Source organism: Phacochoerus africanus, chromosome 14 (genome assembly GCF_016906955.1).
Source record: "Phacochoerus africanus isolate WHEZ1 chromosome 14, ROS_Pafr_v1, whole genome shotgun sequence".
Taxonomy (NCBI): Eukaryota; Metazoa; Chordata; class Mammalia; order Artiodactyla; family Suidae; genus Phacochoerus; species Phacochoerus africanus.
In genome coordinates, this window is record NC_062557.1 from 37192683 (window position 1) to 37215051 (window position 22369).

The following is a 22369-nucleotide window of genomic DNA, read 5'->3' on the forward strand; positions in this document are numbered from 1 at the left end:
TGAGTTAAGGATCTGGTGTTGCTATGGCTATGGTGTAGGCTGGTGGCCTGGGAACCTCCATATGCCACAAGGTACAACCCTAAAAAGCCAAAAAAAAAAAAGAAAAGAAAGAAAGAAAAGAAAAGAATAGAGTAAACCACTAAACCACTTAAAATCTGATCTGGATTTCTTTCATCAGAAGACATTAAGTAAAAATGAAATTGACAGAACAACATAAATCAACTATAATAGAAAAAATAAAAACCTAGAAAAAAGTAAAAATGTGAGAAAACCTATAAAGAAGTCTATTAGGACAAATGATGAAATCAGAAAATGTTGACTGTAGATTACATAACAGTATTACATCAAATTTAAATGTCCTGGTTTTGATAATAGTGCTAGGGTTGTACAAGATTATGTGCTTATTCTCAGGAAATATATACTGAATTATTTATGGAAAAGGAGGGCATGAATTATCCTACTTATAAACAGTTCAGGAAAAAAATATGCACACAAAAAATTGAGCGAATGATAAAGCAAAAGGAACAAAATGCCCTTCATTGGTAAACCTGGGTAATGGGTAACAGGAGTTCCTTATACTAGTCAATAAAATCTTTTGAAAATTTGAAATTACTGCAAAATAAACGCATCTTTAAAAGCCCGCAATGAGAAGTTCCCTTGGTGGCACAGTGGTTAACGAATCCGACTAGGAACCATGAGGTTGCGGATTCGATCCCTGGCCTTGCTCAGTGGGCTAAGGATCCGGTGTTGCCGTGAGCTGTGGTGTAGGTTGCAGACGCGGCTCGGCTGCCACGTTGCCGTGGCTGTGGCATAGGCTGGTGGCTACAGCTCCAATTAGACTCCTAGCCTAGGAACCTCCATGTGCCGCGGGGAATGGTCCTAGAAAAGGCAAAAAGACCAAAAAAAAAAAAAGGCCACAATGAGAAGTTCCCATCGGGGCTCAGCGGAAAGGTATCTACCAGCATCCATGAGGACGCAGATTCAATCCCTGGCCTCTCTCAGTGGGTTAAGGATCCAGTGTTGCCATGAGCTGTGGTGTAGGTTACAGATGTGGCTTGGATCCAGCATTGCTGTGGCTGTGGTGCAGGCCACAACGCTCATTCAACCCCTCGCCTGGCATCTCCATATGCTGTGGGAGTGGCCCTAAAAAGACAAAAATAAATAAATAAATAAAACCCCACAATGAAATACCAGCACATACACACAAGAATGGTCGAAATTAATGAGACTGACAATACCAAGTGCAAATGAGAATGTGGAGCAAATGAAACTTTCAGACAATGCTGGTGGGAGGGCATATTGGTAAAACCACTTTGGAAAACTGGTTGGCGATACCTACTAAAATTAAACATACACCCACACTATGACACAGCAAATCCACTTCTAGGTATCCAAGAGAAATCGATGTGGCATATATCCACAAGGAACACATATAAGAATGCCAGAGCAGCTTTATTCACAACACTCGGAAAGTGGAAACAATAAAAATGTCTACCAGTTATATAAAGGACTTTTTAAAATGTGTTGTATTTGTGATAAAATACTATATAGCAAAAATATGAACAAATCTCTGCTATATACAATAACGTGAAAGCATCTCATAGTCACACTGTTAGGAGAAAGAAGCCAGACAGAAAAGAATAGACTGGATTATCTGTGACCACCACCACCCCTTGTATAAATTCAGGAAGAGAAAAAACTAATCTCTCTTGATAGAAGTCAGAATAGTGGTTACTTAGAGGTACAAGGTACGAAGAGAGTATCGATGGGCAAGTGGCATGAGAGGCTCTGCTGAGTTGCTGAGAACACCGTAATCCGAATGGTGTCCAGAAGGTTATATACGTATATAAAAACTCAATCTGTACACTTCAGATCTGTGCACTTTCTTGTATTTAACACATTCAGTAAAATTTATAACAAAAGAAAAAGCTGCCTTCCACACACTGTCCAAAGAATATCTTCCATTTTAGGATGGAAAAACATCAAAAATATTTCAAACAAGACTCCAATGCACAGGAATAAATTTCAAATTCACTTCTCAAGTCAACAAAAGTCACATAAAGCCACTATTAAAACAGAGGAAAGAGTCAACTTCAGCTATAAGACTTCTCTAATGTGACGCCGTATGAAACACTCTATGAAAAAATATTTTCCTCTACTAGTACGAGTGGATTCCAAAAGTGATTTAAGTATTATTCTTCATTTCTGCTTTTATTCACTCCATGACACCCAACGATTTTCCATTGCCAGATGACTCAAGAGTCATCCATTACTTCTCTTTCCAGTAATAAGAGACTGGACCAAACAAAATGAGACTCCACTCTCAACAAAGCCAATTTTTTTATTTGGGTCCATACTGAAACTTTCTCTGCCTGCCAGTTACCCAAATCACTGACTTTATATTGTTCCCAAATGAAATCCATAAAAATTGTTTCCTGGCTAGCAATCTTGACATGGCAGAGTGTGTTGGCACCCAAACTCAAATAAATAATAGACTAATTGGTATTTACCTCAAATATGTCCTTGCATGTTTTCCCTAAAGTTTTTAGTGTAAAGGCAACACTAAAAGTGTAAAAGCTATACTTTAGGGCAAATATTTCCTTTCAAGGCAAAGGTTGTACTTTTTTTAGCTCAATGTGTTAGCGACACCTAGTGTCATTTCTTTGCAGTATATTCAAAGCTCCAAGAACACACCGAATCTGAACTAACTGAAACTAAGACTGTTTCACACAATTCAACTCTCATCTTTTAAGTGCTGCAATGAATGTATTTTCAAATTTTCAAGATATATTTTTTAGCTATGTAAGGATATATATATGTTTTTTATTACTCAATGAATTTTATTACATTTATAGCTGTACAATGATCATCACAACCAAATTTTATACCATTGCCATCCCAAACTCCCAGTGCATATCCCCACCCTGAACCTGTTTCATTTGGATAAAATTCTTTTTTTATTTTTGGCCACACCTGTGGCATGCAGAAATTTCCAGGCCAGAGACTGAACCTGTGCCACAACATCAACCAGAGCCACAGCAGTAACAATGCTGGATCCTTAACCTACTGAGCCACCAGGAACTCCCAAATTCTAATTCTTATAAACTATGCTCCAACACCCATTTCTGATTAAAAAAAAAAAAAAAAAAAAAACCTTTCCAAAAGTGGGCATAGAGGGAACCTACCTCAAACAAAGAACCCCATCAAAAAATGGGTAGGAAATCTAAACTGACAATTCTCCAAAGAAGACATACAGATGGCCAAAAAACACATGAAAAGATGTTCAACACCACTCATTATTAGAGAAATGCAAATAAAACCACCTTACACTGGCCAGAATGGCCATCATCAAAAAGTCAACAGAGGATAAGGGCTGGAGAGGGTGTGGAGAAAGGGAACCCTATTACACTGTTGGTGGGAATGTAAATTGGTGCAACCACTATGGAAAACAGTTATGGACATGCCTCAGAAAACTAAAAATAGAATTACCATTTTATCCAGCTATCCCACTCCTGGGCATCTATCCAGAGAAAACCATGACTCAAAAAGATACATGTACTCCAATGTTCATTGCAGCACTACATACAATAGCCAAGACATGGAAACAACCTAAGTGTCCATTGATAAAGAAGACGTGGTACATATACACGGTGGAATATCACTCAGCCATTAAAAGGAAAGAAGTAACAGCATTTGCTGCAACATGGATGGACCTAGAAATTATCGTACCAAGTGAAGTCAGTCACACAAGGAGACACCAATATCAAATGCTATCACTTACATGTGGAATCTAAAAAAAGCACACAATGAACTTCTTTGCTGAACAGATACTAACTCACAGACTTTGAAAAACTTATGGTTTCCAAAGGTGAGGGGATGGCACTGAGGGTTTGGGATGGAAATGCTGTAAAATTTGGTTGTGATGATTTTTGTACACCTATAAATGTAATAAAATTCATTAAGTAATTTTTAAAAAATTAAAATAAAATAAAACTATGCCATATAACTTACCAGGCAGCACCAGCCCCCAATCAAGACCTTGGAAATATCTTTGACTTCTCAATATCTTATCAGTTACCAACACAACGAACTTAGTTCAGGCTCTCAACATCTCATATAAACAATGTCAAACTGACTCCTAAGGGGCCTCATGTTCTTTTCTTTTCTCCTTATTTTCTATTCATTCCACAGCCACGTAACACCAATCTTTATTAAATATGGATTTGGGAATTTTCTGTTACTCAAAGATTCCTAATGAGTTCATACTGGCTAAAAATTAATAAATCCAAATCCCCATCCTGCAATTCAGATCTCCTCCCTGAATCTTCCATATCTCATTCCATGTCCACGGAGAGCTTACAACCACTCAAACATCAGTATTCACAGAGATGCTATTTGTGTTAAATGAAATAATACATGACAGCAAAATCTCTAAAACACACTCACTGTCATAAACAATTCCTCCTCCAACTGGAGGTCCTGCTGACAGTGTTTGTCAAGCCATGTTATGAAGGCCCGATTATTTATTTATTTTTTAATTCCCACTCTGGCACAAACAGATACTTCTGCAAATGACAAACACATGTTTTGGTGATGTTTAGCTGGCAAATAGCTATAGGTTTCCAAAAGCTTACTCTCATTTTCTGTACCTATCTTGTTGTAAACAGTAACAAACATTTCACTATCACCAGTTCATGGACCAGCACCAGTCCATGGTCCACAAACTCACTGTGTTTCCTTCCAAGTCTGCTCCTTATCATACTTTTCCTATTTTTATAAGAGGCATCGCTGTTGACCTCTGTTCAAATTCCTCCAAAGACTTCTACAACCCGTTTTTTTTTTTAATGGGCAAAAAAACTGTACAGATAATCCCTAAAAGATATCCCAATGGCCAATAAACATGTGAAAAAGTGTTCACCCTTATTAGCCATCAGGGAAATGCTAATTAAAACCACAAACCACCAGAATGGCTGAAATTAAAAAGACGGACAACACCAAACATTGGCAAGGATATAGAACAACTGATACATTATTGGCAGAAATGTAAAAAAAAAATACAACTACTTGAGAAAAAAGGTTTGGAAGTTATAAAACTAACTACAGGAGTTCCCAACATGGCACAGGGGGATCAGCAGTGTCTCTGCAGCACCAGGTCACAGGTTCAATTCCAGGCCCAGCACAGTGGGTTAAAGGATCAGGCATCACTGCGGCTACCATGTAGGTCACAACTGCGGCTGGGATCTGATCCCTGGCCCAAGACCTCCACATGCCATGGTGCAGCCAAAAAAGAAAAAAAAAACATTAACTACATTCCTACCCTATGAAGCAGCAATTCCACTTGTAGATATTTATACGTTTACAAAAAAAACAGAAGTGCTTTGTTTATAACAGGCAAAAGCTATTAATAATAGCCCAGTTATCCCTCATTAAGAGAAGGGATAAACTATGGTTTATTCACATACTGGAATACTATTGAGCAATAAAAAGGGACAATGAACAAGAGTGACTCTTACAAACATGCTGAGTGAAAAGGATCCTCACACAAAAAGAGTGCAGTGCATACAGTATAACAGTACAGAAAGTTCTAAAACAGGCAAAATTAATCTATAATAGAAAAACAAAATCAGTGGCTATTTCATGAATAGGAGAGAGGAAAAATTGAGAATGGACATAAGGAAAATACCTTGAGTGACAATCACATTCTATTGGGTTCTATTGGGTTGCCCTGCACTTATCAAAGCTCCAGAAATGCACATATTAAGATTTGTGTAGGAGTTCCCATTGTGGCACAGTGGTTAACGAATCCGACTAGGAACCATGAGGTTTCAGGTTCAATCCCTGGCGTTGCTCAGTGGGTTAAGCATCCAGCGTTGCCGTGAGCTGTGGTGTAAGTTGCACACACAGCTCGGGTCCCGCGTTGCTGTGGCTCTGGTGAAGGCCAGCGGCTACAGCTCCGATTCGACCCCTAGCCTGGAAACCTCCATATGCTGTGGGAGCAGCCCTAGAAAAGGCAAAAAGACCAAAAAAAAAAAGTGTGTAGGAGATCCCTGGTAGCCTAATGCTTAAGGATTTGACATTGTCTCTGCTGTGACTCAGGTTGGGACCCTGGCCTGGGAACTTCCAGATGCCATGGATGTACCCAAAAAACAAAAACAAAAAAATTAAAATTGAATAAAGATTTGTGCATTTAGTTGTGTGTAAATTTTACATTAGAACGCTAATCAAATATTGAACTCTAATGATACGCATGCAAAAAGTAGGGGAAAGTATGCTGATGTTTGCAATTTACTTTGAAATACATCGAAAAAGATGGAAAGGTAGAGAAAAAATGAAGCTGGTAAAATTTTCACTGTATACCCTAGTTGGTGGGTGTATGTGTTTCAACTTTGCTCTATATTCAAAATGTTCTTACGGAGTAGCCATCATGGCACAGTGGAAACGAATCCAACTAGGAACCATGAGGTTTGATCCCTGGCCTAGTTCAGTGGGTTAAGGATCTGGCGTTGCCATGAGCTGTGGTGTAGGTCGTAGATGAGGCTCAGATCCCTGTAGCTCTGATTCAACCCCTACCCCGGGAACCTCCATATGCTGCTGTGTGGCCCTAAATGTTTGAAGTTCTTACAATGGCACAAAGCTCATTTTGTAAACTATCTGGCATTCTTCACCTGCCCACCCAGCTCCACCAAATTGCCTCCTTGCTGTTCTTAAAGGAAACAGTCCTATCACAGAGGCCACTGCCTTGGAATGCCCCTTCCTCAAACACCAATAAGGATCAGGCCTCCATACTTCTGCTCAGACAGTCTTTGAGAGAGGCTTTACAAGAAAGCATCTTACGTAACACATCAGCCACCCCATCATAACACTTGGTACATGTCTGTTTATTATCAAAGCATAGCTGGGAATTCCCTGGTGGTCTAGTGGTTAGAATTCAGAACTTTCACCACTGCAGCCCAGGTTCACTCCTTGGTCTGGGAACTGAGCTGCTGCACACCACAGCCAAAAAAAAAAAAAAGAAGAAGAAGATGAAAGAAAGGAAAGCATAGTACATCTGTGTATATCATCTTCCCCATCCTCCAACCCACCTACCTAGAATGGAAATTCCCTAAGAATTTAGCTCAATGTTGTTTTCCCAGCACTTTGAACAGGGTCTGGCATATAAAAAGCAATCAATAAATCGTTGCTGAGTGAATGAATTAATAAATGAACAAGGCAAGTATAAATCGCATGGCTTTACAAGAATGTAATTTGGCAAATCTACCAAAAGCCCTAGTACACCTACTTTTATTGATCTCTCCAAACTACATGACCAAACAGATATTTATCTCAATATTTTTTAAGAAGGAAAAAACCTTAAGAAACCCAAATCAATGTCCAACTCTACAGAAAAGAACATTTCCACCTCAGAGCCTCTGACTTTACTTTTTGCAATTCCAATCTTTTTTTTCTTTTCCTTTTTTTTGCCATGCTGACAGCATGCAGAAGTTGTTCCTGGGCCAAGGATCAAACCTGTGCCACAGAAGCCACCCAAGCTGCTGCAGTGGCAATGCTGGATCTTTAACCCACTCCACTGCAAGGGAACTCCCTGCTTTTCCAATCTTACTATGGCTAAATCATAATTAACTTCTTTGCCACTTCCTTATTATAACCTCTTATTTGCTTCTTCATATTACAATTTGTCTGTAAGCCTGTTTACTCTTCAGTAAAATGCAGTTAAAGATAATAATAACTAATAGAGTTACATGATGAGAAGTGAGAGCCTGCATGTAAAGAGATTCCCACGATTGCTGGCCCACTTTACAAGTCATATACAGGGAGTTCCCGTCGTGGCGCAGTGGTTAACGAATCCGACTAGAAACCATGAGGTTGCGGGTTCGGTCCCTGCCCTTGCTCAGTGGGTTAACGATCCGGCGTGGCCGTGACCTGTGGTGTAGGTTGCAGACGCGGCTCGGATCCTGCGTTGCTGTGGCTCTGGCGTAGGCCCGGGGCTACAGCTCCGATTCGACCCCTAGCCTGGGAACCTCCATATGCCGCGGGAGCGGCCCAAGAAATAGTAACAACAACAACAACAAAAAAAAAGACAAAAGACAAAAAAAAAAAACAAGTCATATACAGCATGTCCCTCATTCCTTCGACCTTGAATGGCATGGCAAACATAGCCGTCTCTTAGCAACTGCTTGTGAGATAAATGGATGGGACCTTAGAGAAAGCATCGCCAGGTTTCCTAGCAGCTAGCCTGCTGCAAAGTATTTTATTTTAGGGATTCAACCATCTTCATACTTACAGGGATGCTCCAGACCTGCATTCCATCACTGTAGCCAATCATGATCAGCAAAGGAGGCTCATTCCCTGTGCTATGTATTTCATGAAATTCCAGATTTCTTGATGTATCTGCATTAGAATTAAGCAACAAGGGAGCAAATTAAAAAGGCACAATGTCAATCAACAAAACAACCTCATTACTGTTCATTACTGTTCTTGGTGAAACAATTGTTTAAATTGTTTTTCAATAAAAAGCACACATTTGGAAGACATTTCAAAGCGAAATTACAGGTTGAAATTACAAAACTAGTGGTTTTTTCCTTTTTTAACAGTACCTATAATAATTAGCACAAGTAAGGTTATAAAAACCAACCTGGAGTTCTCGTCGTGGTGCAGTGGTTAACGAACCCGACTAGGAACCATGAGGTTTCGGGTTCGGTCCCTGCCCTTGCTCAGTGGGTTGACGATCCGGCATTGCCGTGAGCTGTGGTGTAGGGCGCAGACACGGCTCGGATCCCTCGTTGCTGTGGCTGTGGTGTAGGCCAGCAGCTACAGCTCCGATTCAACCCCCAGCCTGGGAACCTCCACATGCCGCGGGAGCAGCCCAAGAAATAGCAAAAAGACAAAAAGACAAAAAAAAAACCAACCTCACTAGATACCTAGGGAATATTAATATCAGGAACAAAACCACTTGTAAATGATCAATGAAAATAAAACACTTTGCCAAAATTAATTAAATATAAATATGAAGCATAATCATCCAGAATTTCTAATATGTATAAATTTAGCAATGGAAAAAAATATTATGTTCCTTTACATACAGGAATTAAATTCTCATATAAGTGAACAAACTGGGCATATGGTCCATTATAAAAGAATTATGTGTACTTTTCTAACCAACTTTTCTCATTCATATCAGTGAATATTAAGCATATGTTATATAATCATATTACAAACTACATCCTTATTGAAAAAAAATACTATACCTCAAAAATCTCTAATCAAGCCTTCTATTCTCAGATCACCTTATCTCCCGGCAAGTTAGCTCAATTATCTGCTTATGATTCATTCTCTGACTTCACTAGGACTCCAAGCCACTGACAGCCCTGTCTTCTCCGTATTCTTCAGATCCCTCTTATGTCTACTCTCCTCCCACCTTACAGTCTTAGATCAATCATCTCAGTAACTTCTGCCAATTCCCTACATTCTCTCTCTCTCTCTCTCTTTTTTTTTTTTTTTTTTGTCTTTTCAGGGTCGAACCTGCAGCATATGGAGGTTCCCAGGCTAGGGGGTCTAATCAGAGCTACAGCTGCTGGCCTACGCCACAGCCACAGCAACACTCGATCCTTAACCCACTAAGTGAGGCCAAGGGTGGAACTTGCATCCTCATGGATATCAGTCAGATTCGTTTCTGCTGAGCAACAACAGGAACTCCAAGCACCACTATAATTTATCTCCAAAAACGTCAACTGAAGCCTCAAAACTGCACAACGAGCCTACTCTATTTTCTGGAATTTATTCTACATTTTCAAGGACTCTCTTAAACTTTCCCCAAGCCCTGACTCCATCCAACCTCTCCTTACTCAGCAGATAATGTGTCTCATATTACACAGGCAAACTAGAAACTTCCTGTTTCCAAAGACCTATGTGCATCTGGACCACCCACTTCTCATTCCATCCTACTACAAACAGTCGTCTTTCCTTCTGTCTTAAGTAAATCCCTCCACTCTGCTTGGGATCCCATCTTCCCCCAACTTTTTCCAAACACTCCTTTCCTGTAGCTTTCATTCCTTCCACGCTACTGGGTATTGAAACATGTTAAAGTCTCTCCTATCTTTCAAAAATGTTCACATAGGCATTCCCATTATGGCTCAGCGGAAACAAACCTGACAGACGAATATCCATAAGGACTCAAGTTAAATCCCTGCCCCTGTTCAGTGGGTTAAAGGATCCAGCATTGCCGTGAGCTGTGGTGCAGGTCGCAGATGCAGCTTGGATCTGGCATGGCTGTGGCTGTGGCTGTGGTGTAGGCCAGCAGCTGTAGCTCTGATTCAACCCCTAGCCTGGGAACTTCCATATGCCATGGATTCAGCCCTAAAAAACAAAATAAATAAATATAAATAATAAATAAAAATGTTTATATAAACCAATACCAGGGAAATTTAGATTCAAATGACAACAGTAAAATTAATAAAAACTCTAGAGAACAATGTAGAAACATATTTTCATGATCACGGTACAAGGACACCAAAAACCCTCAACATAAAAGATTGGCTAATTCTAGGAGTTCCCATTGCAGCTCAGCAGAAACTAACCTACTAGTATCCATGAGGACACAGGCACTGATTAATCAGGTAAATCATTTAGGTGGTGATTGGTAGAAAGAGCTTCTATTTTGTAGTCACTCTTGGAAGGGCTTTCATGAAAAATGAGGTAAAGAAGTGAACTCATAGAAAATGACTGAGGAGTTCCCGTCGTAGCGCAGTGGTTAACGACTCCAACTAGGAACCATGAGGTTCCGGGTTCGATCCCTGATGTTGCTCAGTGGGTTAAGGATCTGGCATTGCGGTGAGCTGCGGTGTAGGTCGCAGACAACGCTCAAATTTGACACTGCTGTGGGTGTGGCTGTGGCTGGTGGCTATAGCTCCAATTGGACCCCTAGCCTGGGAACCTCCATATGCCAGAGGCGCAGTACCAAAAAGATTAAAAAAAAAAAAAAGAGAGATTGGCAAATTCTACTATAGTATTCATTACATTAAAATGAAGCTCACTGTGCTGCAGCATATTAAGGATCCAGGATTGCCGAAGCTGTGGTACAGGTAGCAGCTGCAGCTCAGATTTGATCCCTGGCCTAGGAACTTCCACATGCCGCAGGTAAGGCCAAAAACAAGCAAAAATAATTAAGAACTTGTGTTAATCATGAACCATCCTTAGCAGAAAAATGAAAAGCCAAGCCAGAGCAAGGGAGAAGAGACACTTGTAACCCCACAAGGATTCACCTAATACAACTAACAATTGAAAATCAATATGAAGGAGTTCCCTAGTGGCCTAGTGGTTAAGGATCCAGTATTGTCACTGCTGTGGCTCTGGTTACAGCTGTGGCTTGGGTTCGATCCCTAGCCCAGGAACTTGGCATGCCCTGAGCACAGCCACCAAAAAAAAAAAAAAAAAATCAGTATGAAAAAGGTAACTCAGAAAACAGGCAAGAGACATGAAAAAACACTTCAAAAGTAGGAGAGTTAATCATCAGTAACCATGAGAAGTGGCTCAACCTCATTTGTAATCAAGGAAGTGCTAATTAAAACCACAGTGACAAAACCAAGCATTGGCAGGATGTGGAGTCAAGAGGCTGCCTATTTACCGGCAGTAAATGTATTCAATACAATCACTTTGGAAAATCGTTTGACAATATATATTCAAGTTGAAGATACCACGCTCTTTGACCAAATAGTTCCACTCTAGATGTATACTCTTTAGAAGCATAAGCACATATACACCGAGACAAGAAAACTCAGAGCAGCATTATTTGTAAAGCCCCCAAAACTAGAATCAATCCAAATGTCCATCAACAGAAGAATGGACAAGCACAGCAGTATACTGATAAAATGGAAGACCATATTCACAGGAAAAAATGAACTACTACCATATACCGTAACATGGATGAACCTCACAGACATAATAAGCCAAAGAAGCCAGACACAAAAGCCTATGTACAAATGATTCTATTTATAAGAAAGTTAGAATCTTTGGCAATTAAGTAGCAATATTCTATTTCTTTTTTTTTTTTTTTTGTCTTTTTGCTATTTCTTTGGGCCAATCCCGCGGCATATGGAGGTTCCCAGGCTAGGGGTCCAATCGGAGCTGTAGCCACCGGCCTACGCCAGAGCCACAGCAACGTGGGATCCGAGCCGCGTCTGCGACCTACACCACAGCTCACAGCAACGCTGCCGGATTGTTAACCCACTGAGCAAGGGCAGGGACCGAACCCGCACCCTCATGGTTCCTAGTTGGATTCGTTAACCACTGCGCCACAACGGGAACTCCAGCAATATTCTATTTCTTAACCTAAGTGATGGTTACATAGGTTTTGGATTTGTAAATATTCATTGATTCATCTATACTTTTGTATAATTACCATGATATATTTGCACAATAAATATTTTTTTAAATCATAAATCAGGAGTTCCCTGGTGGCCTAGCAGTTAAGGATCTGGCCTTGTCACTGCTGTGGCTCAGGATCTATCCCTGGCCCAGGAACTTCCACATGCCTTAGGCATGGCCAAAAAAAAAAAAAAAAATCATAAATCAAAGCAGTAACAGCCCTGTCCCTTTATTTTACTTCATCATTTCCTTTCTTTCTACAAGTAAAATTCCCTGTTTGAAGGAAGATATACAGATGGCCAGCAAACACATGAAAAAATGCTCAACCTCGCTGATTATAAGAGAAATGCAAATCAAAACTACCATGAGGTACCACCTCACACCAGTCAGAATGGCCATCATTAATAAGTCCACAAAGAACAAGTGCTGGAGGGGTTGTGGAGAAAAGGGAACCCTTCCACACTGTTGGTGGGTGTGTAAACTGGTACAGCCACTATGGAGAACAGTTTGGAGATACCTTAGAAATCTATACATAGAACTTCCACATGACCCCGCAATCCCACTCTTGGGCATCTATCCGGACAAAACTCTACTTAAAAGAGACACATGCACCCGCATGTTCATTGCAGCACTATTCACAATAGCCAGGACATGGAAACAACCCAAATGTCCATCAACAGATGACTGGATTCGGAAGATGTGGTATATATACACAATGGAATACTACTCAGCCATAAAAAAGAATGACATAATGCCATTTGCAGCAACATGGATGGAGCTATAGAATCTCATACTGAGTGAAATAAGTCAGAAAGACAAAGACAAATTCCATATGATATCACCTATAACTGGAATCTAATATCCAGCACAAATGAACATCTCCACAGAAAAGAAAATCATGGACTTGGAGAATAGACTTGTGGCTGCCTGATGGGAGGAGGAGGGAGTGGGAGGGATCGGGAGCTTGGGCTTATCAGACACAACTTAGAACAGATTTACAAGGAGATCCTGCTGAGTAGCATTGAGAACTATGTCTAGATACTCATGTTGCAACAGAACAAAGGGTGGGGGGAAAATGTATACATGTAAGAATAACTTGATCCCTTTGCTGTACAGCGGGAAAAAATTAAAAAAAAAAAAAAATTCCTTGTTTGAGTTGTTTCTGTCATATGTTCTTCATCTCTCATTCACCCCAAATCCACTTCAAAATGTGTTTCTGTACCTAACATTTCTCCCAAGTGACCTCTGCTATGGTCACCAATAACCTACAAGTTGTTGAATGTAGGTTTTCCAGGCACTTCTTGTTAAGACTATTTAGCAGCTTTAACCAATGCTCACCATTTTCTCCTTAAAATATTTTCCCTTGATTTTCTAGGCCTATCCTCCTGGTTTTCTTCCGCTCTAGTCACTCCTTGGCCACTTCCTCTGCTGGCTGGGCCTTTTCTAACTACTCCTTAAATACTGGAATTACTCTGAGCTAATTCTACATGCCCTCTTCTTCTTACAGCATACCCTCTACACACACACACACACACACACACACCCCCGCCCCCACCAAGTGATCGCATTCCAACCATTCCTTCAGTTAGGATCTGCTAGTGACTCCCTCAGTGTGGGTTTCTGGATGTCTCAAAGTCCGCTCCAAGATCAGGATTTCCTCCCCAAACCTGATCTTCCAGGGCTTCCTATTTTGGTGAAGAGCATGATTATCTGTCCAGATAGCAAAATCAGGAACCAGCTTCTTCCCTCCCTCTAGCAATAAATCTAGGGCCAATCTTCCTACACACCCCTGTGTACAACGTCTACTGCAAAAGCATAAATGACTTCCTGCCTCCACCACTGCCCACCGTACTATACAGTCAGAGTGCTCTTTGTAAGATAAAAATAACAACATCCCTCCTCACCCCAGTTCTAGACATTAGAGACTTCCCGTTGCTCAAATATAAAGATGAAAAGATTGAACACAGCTTATACTCAGTGATTTTTTTTTCATGCTGATTTTCCTTTAACAGGAATTCACTAGCAGAAAATGCATAGCACATGATTCTGTGTGCAGCAAAATTCAGAATCATAACCTTATTTTCCTAGGGCATAATTAATGCTCTTTAAATCTAACATTTAAATGCTCTTTTGTCATCTGTGTTTTGTATACACATCATTTAATTGGGTGCACAAAAACCCTGCTTGACATGAATCTTATCGTTGATAAGACCAAGGTATAATTTACTCAAAGCCAAAGAGAAATCTTAGGACTGTCTTGTTTGTTTGTTTTGCCTTTTTTTTGGCCATACGCATGGCAGATGGAAGGTTCCCCACCAAGGATCAAACCCACACTGAAGTTGGAACGGTGCCATAGCTGCCTGCGGCAACACTGGATCCTTTAACCCACTGTGCCATTCAGGAATTTCCGAGAAATCTCAGGACTCTTGACACTCAACCCAGTCATCTTTCTACTACAGCTACCATCTTGGAATTCTCCTGTGGTGCAGAGGTTAAGGATCCAGCATTGTCACTTCAGCAGCTCAGGTCACTATCACAGCTCAGGTTTAACCCCTGGCCTGGAAACTTCCACGTGCCATGGCACAGCCAAAAAAAAAAAAACGAGGAAACAAACAAAAAAAGAGAAAAAATACAGCAACCAACTTGATCACAGGTTGTGACTTTTAGAAGGGCTCGAATGCAAATATAAGACTCCAAGATCGTTATATAAACAAAATCTTCTTATTCTAGATTCTGCTTAGTCACTTGTGCTATTTTCATTTCTCTGGATGGTGGTAGAACAACCTTTATTACCTGCGAATGAAACTCTTAATTTCATAAAAATCTTATTCTTCAGAACTGTTAGAGCTTTAAGCAATTCTTATTCTTTGACTTTCCTTTATATCTTCTATCACACAATCACTGGTTAGTTCATCCATAACTACTCTTCACCTTTTTTTTTTTTTAATTGGTTTCTTTTTTATTTCTCCCTTAAATATGGACTTTACGGTCTTACCTATACAGACAACTAGCCATGTGGTTTTAGCTAACGACAATGTCCTCCTTCAAAACATGTCTATCTTATCTGTGAACCTCGGCCAGCATGTACTCAGTACACTCTCCCTCCCTAGAAAACTGTTTGCAATTGAGAAGGGGAGTAGGGAATACTGGCTTTTCTGCTCACCTCAAAAATCGAGGTGTGTGTACCCATCGTGGCTCAGTGGTTAATGATCCTGACTAGTATCTATGAGGTTGCAGGTTCATTCCCTGGCCTCGCTCAGTGGGTTAAGGATCTGGCATTGCCTTGAGCTGTGGTGTAGGTCACAGACGTGGCTCAGATCCTGAGTTGCTATGGCTGTGGTGTAGGCCGGCAGCTGTAGCTCCAATTTGACCCCTAGCCTGGGCGCCTCCAAATGCCTCAGGTACAGCCCTAAAAAAAAAAAGCAAAAGCAAACCCATGGTTACTAGAGGGCTCAGATCTGATCCCTGCTGGGGAACTCCATATGCCACAGGGTGGCCAAAAAAGAAAAAAAAAAAAAAAGAAGAAGAAGAAGAACAGATATATGTGTGTGCACTTTGCTGTGCACTTGAAACTAACACCACATTGTAAGTCAATTATACTCCATTAAAAGTGAACACACACCCATACACAAAAGTTCTGGGCCTTTAAGGGCCGGAAAGGCAAGTGGGGTTGAAGCATAGCTTAAGAGGGGACATAGTTAGATGGGAAAAGGACTAAGCTTGAGGCACTTGTAGGACATCTAAGTGAATATGTCTAGGAAGTAAGTAGCTGAAATGGGGATCCAGGCCCACTGGAGCCACAGAGGCTCATAACAGCTACTATCCTTGCATACCTCATACACTTCCTACTCTATGCCTCCCTCTTTCCTTGTAACTAATCCTACCCACCCCCCATCAAGCAACAGGAGCAAGCACACAGCTAGCCGAGCCAAAGCTAGTACCACATCCTTAGCCACTGCAACTATTCCCATAACTGGAAAGTATTCCAGCAGGGACTTAAAGAGATAGCTGTACACACACGAATATTAGTATTATTCAGAAAGCCAAAAGGCAGAAGCAACCCACATGACCATCAATGAAGAAATAAACAATATGTGACAGATACACACAGTGGATCATCAAGCACAGGCTACAGCATGAGTGACCCTGGAGGAGATTATGCTAAGTGAAATAAGCCAGTCACAGAAAGACAAATACCGGAGTTCCCCCTGTGGCTCAGCAGAAGTGAACCCAACTAGTATTCATGAGGATGCAGGTTTGATCCCCGGCCTCACTCAGTGGATTAAGGATCTAGCATTGCTGTGAGCTATGGTGTAGGTCACAGACATTGCTCAGATCCTGCGATACTGTGGCTGTGGTGCAGGCCGGCAGCTGTAGCACCGATTCAACCGCTAGCCTGGGAACTTCCATGTGCCGCAGGTACAGCCCTAAAAACCAAAAAAAAAAAAAAAAGACAAATACTGTATGATACAACTTATAAAGTATCTTAAGTATCTCAAATTCATAGAGAATTCAAGTAGAATCATGGCTGCCGAGGGCTAGTGGAAGAAGAGAATGTAAAGTTGTTGTTTAATGGGTGTAGCGTTTCGGTTTTATAAGATAAAGAGTTCTGGATTTTGGTTGCCTAACGATATGAATGAACTTAACACTACTGAGCTCTGCACTTGAAAATGGTTAGGATGGAACATTTTACCACTGGTTGTTTTGGGGGTTTCTTTTGGCCTTCTAGGCTAGGGGTCTAATCAGAGCTACAGCTGCCGGCCTACACCAGAGCCACAGCAACGGGGGATTTGAGCCACATCTGCAACCTACACCACAGCTCATGGCAACGCCAGATCCACTGAGCGAGGCTAGGGATCGAACCCACATCATCATGGATCCTAGTTGGATTCGTTAACCACAGAGCCACGAAGGGAACGCCCATTTTACCACTGTTGGTTTGTTTTTTTTGCTTTTGATAGCCATACCTGCAGCATATGGAAGTTCCCAGGCCAGTTCCTACTCCACAGCCACAGCAATGCCAGATCTGAGCTGCACCTGCGACCTACACTGCAGCTTGTTTAACACCAGATCGTTAACGCACTGAGCGAGGCCAAGAATCAAACCCACATCCATACAGAGACAACATCAGGTCCTTAACCCACTGAGCTAGAGGGGGAACACCCTGGTAAATTGTATGTTAAATCCATTTAACCACAATTAATATTTTTTAGATTCCCTTAAACTAATGACTTGCAACTAAAAAAAAAAAATCCTGTTGAATATAAAAATCAATGACTAAGTACAATATTAGACCTTGATATTAGAACTGACCAACTCAGGATGAGCTAGAAGAAGGCAAGAATTTCCCCTCACAGGCTAGGAAGTGGGCAGTTCTTGTGTTTTGGGACTCAAACTATACACTGGGAGTTTCCGTTGTGCCACAGCAAAAACAATTCTGACTAGAATCCATGAGGATGCGGGTTTGATCCCTGGCCTTGCTCAGTGGGTTAAGGATCTGGCATTGCCTTGAGCTGTGGTATAGGTCACAGATGCAACTCGGATCTGACGTTGCGGTGGCTGTGGAGCAGGCCGGCAGCTACAGCTCCGATTGGACCCCTACCCTGGGAACTTCCATACGCCATGGGTGCAGCCTTAAAAAAAAAAGAAAAAAAAAGACCAAAAAAAACATCATTTTTTTTTACTGCTGACATGAAACTGTTAAAAATTACTTATTATTTTTCCTCTATGCTGTACAAGTGTTTGCTACTATCTGGCTCATATTGCCAAGACCACAACCACATTTTCTTTGTTATTAAATCAAGAAAGTCCTACAATACATTCTGACATCCACAAAGCAAATATATTTCCAGCAGAGAAAAAGTCTGAATTCAGGAGGAAATGGTGACAGAAAACAAAAGATGGCAGATACATAAATAGTTTTTAATAAAGAAGGAAAAGGAAGGGAGTTCCCAGGCGGCTCAGGGGGTCTGGCATTGTCACCGTGTGGCTCTGTTTACAAATGCGGCACGAGTTCACTCCCTGACCCAGGAACTTCTGCATGTCGTGGGTGCCGCCAAAAAAAAAGAAAGAAAGAGAAGGAAAGATATACTGGTAAACAAGGAAATTTCACAGTCATAAAAAGATAAATTTTTTTTGGTCTTTTTGCTATTTCTTTGGGCCACTCCCGAGGCATATAGAGGTTCCCAGGCTAGGGGTTGAATCGGAGCTGTAGCCACCGGCCTACGCCAGAGCCACAGCAACGCGGGATCCGAGCCGCGTCTGCAACCTACACCACAGCTCACGGCAACGCCAGATCGTTAACCCACTGAGCAAGGGCGGGGACTGAACCCGCAACCTCATGGTTCCTAGTCGGATTCGTTAACCACTGCGCCATGACGGGAACTCCTTTTTTTTTTTTTTTTTTAAAGATAATTTTAAATATAAGGTTTCAAAAAATAGCATAGGAAGTTTATATATCACAAATAATCACCTATAGAAATGAATGTTTTACTCTCTAAAGACAACACAAATTGTCATTTAAGTGAACCAGATGATAGATAAATTAAAAGAAATTTCAAATGAAAATTCGAAAAAAACCAATTTGCAGAGGTAACACCTAGCCTCTCTCATCCTCGACTGTAGCTTTTAAAGGAAAATAAGATATTTTTAAAGACTAAGGAGTTCCTGCTGTGGCACAGTGAGTTAATAATCTGACTGCAGGAGTTTCTGTTGTGGCTCAGTGGTAAGGAACCTGACTAGCATCCATGAAAACAATCCGATCCCTGGCCCCACTCAGTGGGTTAAAGATCCAGCATTGCTGTGAGCTGCGGTATAGCTTGGATCGGGTATGCTGAGGCTGTGGTGTAGGCTGTTTGACTCCTAGCCTGGGAACTTCCATATGCCACGGGTGTGGCCCTTAAAAAAAAAAAAAAAGAATCTGACTGCACTGTTCATTCCCCGGCCTGGCACAGTGGGTAAGAGGATCCGCATAGGTCACAGCTGTAGCTCGGATTCACTCCCTGGCCTAGGAACTTCCATGTGCAGTGGGTGCGGCCAAAAAATTAAAGGAAAAAAGAAGTCCTAGAGGAAACAAAGACTCAAGAGCATGCTATCAGTCATGGTTCACCTAGGAAATGGAAACAACTCAGGGTATTCATACTTGGGAATTTAATACAGACGACTGGTTGCACAGATGATAGAATAGCCTAGAAGCCAAAAAAGGAACGGGAGGCACCCTACTGGATTAGCAATGGCAGGAAGCTATGACCACCCTCAGGGGAGGAAGAATTCCAGTAGAGCTGCCCAGGGGAAGTTAGAACCAGGAAGGAAAGGCAACTGCTGCTGACAGGCAGAGGGAATGATACTCTTCCCTTTCTCCCATCCTCCTTTTCAATTTCCCATCAGTGCCTCCCAAACTCAGCCAGAAGACAACAGACATGGCGGCCTGGGAAACAGACAAGGAGCAGCTCCTTGCAAGAGGGAGCAGGAAGCAGCAATGAAGTGAAGGGTATCTGAGAACAAAGAGGCCTTGGACTGGCATAAATCCTGCTCAGAAAAATAAATCCAAAGTCCAAGAAGTTCAACTCTAATGATTATTCTGCAGTTACAAATCTGATACAACTGACCAAACTTGAATTATAAAAACCTCTTTTCTAAGAACTTGTTATCTCACTTGGACCTGACGTTGAAGGCTAGGCACCATATGTTGACAGTGACTTTAAGTAAGACTCGCACTACACAATATTATTAATAGTTCTAACGAAGTTTCCACAGTTGAATACGTTACTTTTTAAATTAAAAATAAAATTGTCTTATTTCTCTTACTTTAAGAGAAAGTAATCTGACTAAAAGTAAGGGTTCTCTTTTTGGAATTAGGTCAACCTCAAACATTTAATTCATATGTCCCCCCCCCCAAAAAAAGTTAAAACCATACCATTTAAATCTGCATTTTCAAATCTGACCCAGACTATTTTCTCCTTTTCTTCTGTTAGAGGTGTTCCACTGTAAGCCTGCAGAACAAACAGAAACATTTGAATGAAAATGTTTTTGTGGGTTTTTTTTTTGTCTTTTTGCCTTTTCTAGGGCCTCTCCTGCAGCATATGGAGGTTCCCAGGCTAGGGGTCGAATCGGAGCTGTAGCTGCCAGCCTACACCAGAGCCACAGCAATGCTGGATCTGAGCCGTGTCTGCCACCTACACCACAGCTCACGGCAACGCCGGATCCTTAACCCATTGAGCAAGGCCAGGGATCGAACCCGCAACCTCATGGTTCCTAGTCAGATTCGTTAACCACTGCGCCACAACGGGAACTCCCTGAAGGAAAATGTTTTAAAGCTCAAATATTACTGTTCAAAACAGAGGATAACTTAAAGCCAACCCTATCCCCTTTGAACATCACCAAGCCTCTATCTTGGGTACCAGCACATTTTGTCATATTTTTACTCCCAAAGTTATGCAGGAGTCTGATAACCTTGGTCAAAAAACATTTTTTTGGGAGTTCCCGTCGTGGCGCAGTGGTTAACGAATCCGACTAGGAACCATGAGGTTGCGGGTTCGGTCCCTGCCCTTGCTCATTAGGTTAACGATCCGGCGTTGCTGTGAGCTGTGGTGTAGGTTGCAGACGCAGCTCGGATCCCGCGTTGCTGTGGCTCTGGTGTAGACCGGTGGCTACAACTCCGATTCAACCCCTAGCCTGGGAACCTCCATATGCCGCGGGAGCGGCCCAAGAAATAGCAACAACAACAACAACAACAAAAGACAAAAAAAAAAAAAAACATTTTTTTGGAGTTCCCTTATAACATAGCGGGTTAAGGACCCAGCATTGTCACTGAAGCAGATCAGATGACTGCTGTGGCAAACGTTCAATTTCTGGCTGAGGAACTTCTGCATGCCACGGTCACGGCCAAGGGTTTTAGCCTAAGAATTGCAGAAACCTAAAGTACAATGATCATAGTCTATTAGGAAGTATGACTATAATTCAAAGGTATTCAAAAAACTAAATAATCTCTATATATTGGTCAACAAATAGAGCTGAAGAAATAAGCCAAACTACCACACGTAGGAGTTGATGATCAGGCAATTATACTCTACCTAGAACTGTCAAAAGCATTACATTCTGCTAACCACAAGCTCTGGAGGATGCTGGCCTAGGACTGGGGGTGAAAAAAAAAAAAAAGTATTACTTTTTCAGTCTCTTATCTGGCCTCCAGACCCAACCTATTAGCTTTCTTGCAGGCCTGCAAGGGTCACAAAGATAAGTATAAACTGCTAAGAAGTCACAGGAAGAGTATCAACAGTACCTACTAGTATTCAAAGGGAGTCATGCCCCCACAAAGCAAATATTTTTATTTAAAATATTTTATATTATTGTACATATTTGTAAGCATTTAACGCGTCAACAGAAGAGTCGCAACATTTTCAGTTAAACTAGTACTCAGGTCACAGAACATTTCATATAAGCTGTATTGAAAGCACACAAAAAAAACCACTATCCCGTATGTAATTTGTGTTACACAGGACTTGCTTTCAATTCTCAAGCCATTTTATACTCCCTTTCCCGTACCACACAAGGTTAATGGCCACTGAAAATATTACTAAAAGACAGGGTTATTATTTTTTTTTGTCTTTTTGCCTTTTCTAGGGCCACTCCCAGGCTAGGGGTCTAATCGGAGCTGTAGCCACCAGCCTACGCCAGAGCCACAGCAACTCGGGACCTGAGCCACGTCTGCAATCTACACCACAGCTCACGGCAACACTGGATCCTTAACCCACTGAGTGAGGCCAGGGATCGAACCTGCAACCTCATGGTTCCTAGTCAGATTCATTAACCACTGAGCCACGAAGGGAACTCCAAGACAGGGTTACTTTAATAGTAGGTTTACTATACAATAAGAGAAAAAACATACACCTCCTTATGATTTCAATTGTCTTTGTTTTAAAAAAAAAACAAGCAGAGATGTGTATAGGGCAGTTGATTCCTTTGGAGAAAAGGAAAACTTGCACTAAAAACAACTGATTCATCAACTTTA

General features: G+C 41.3%; 1 protein-coding gene across 11 annotated transcripts in view; it reads right to left on the reverse strand.

Annotated features, from left to right (window-relative positions):
• BCAS3 (BCAS3 microtubule associated cell migration factor) overlaps positions 1 to 22369 on the reverse strand; it is a 580473-nt gene that overhangs the window by 542816 nt on the left and 15288 nt on the right. For all 11 annotated transcript variants that reach the window (XM_047759073.1, XM_047759067.1, XM_047759070.1 and 8 more), the window contains exons 4-5: positions 20276 to 20351; positions 8282 to 8388 (exon numbers count right to left, since the gene is read on the reverse strand). In XM_047759073.1, the coding sequence (XP_047615029.1) occupies positions 8282 to 8388; positions 20276 to 20351 (183 nt within the window). The remainder of the gene's footprint in view (positions 1 to 8281; positions 8389 to 20275; positions 20352 to 22369) is intronic.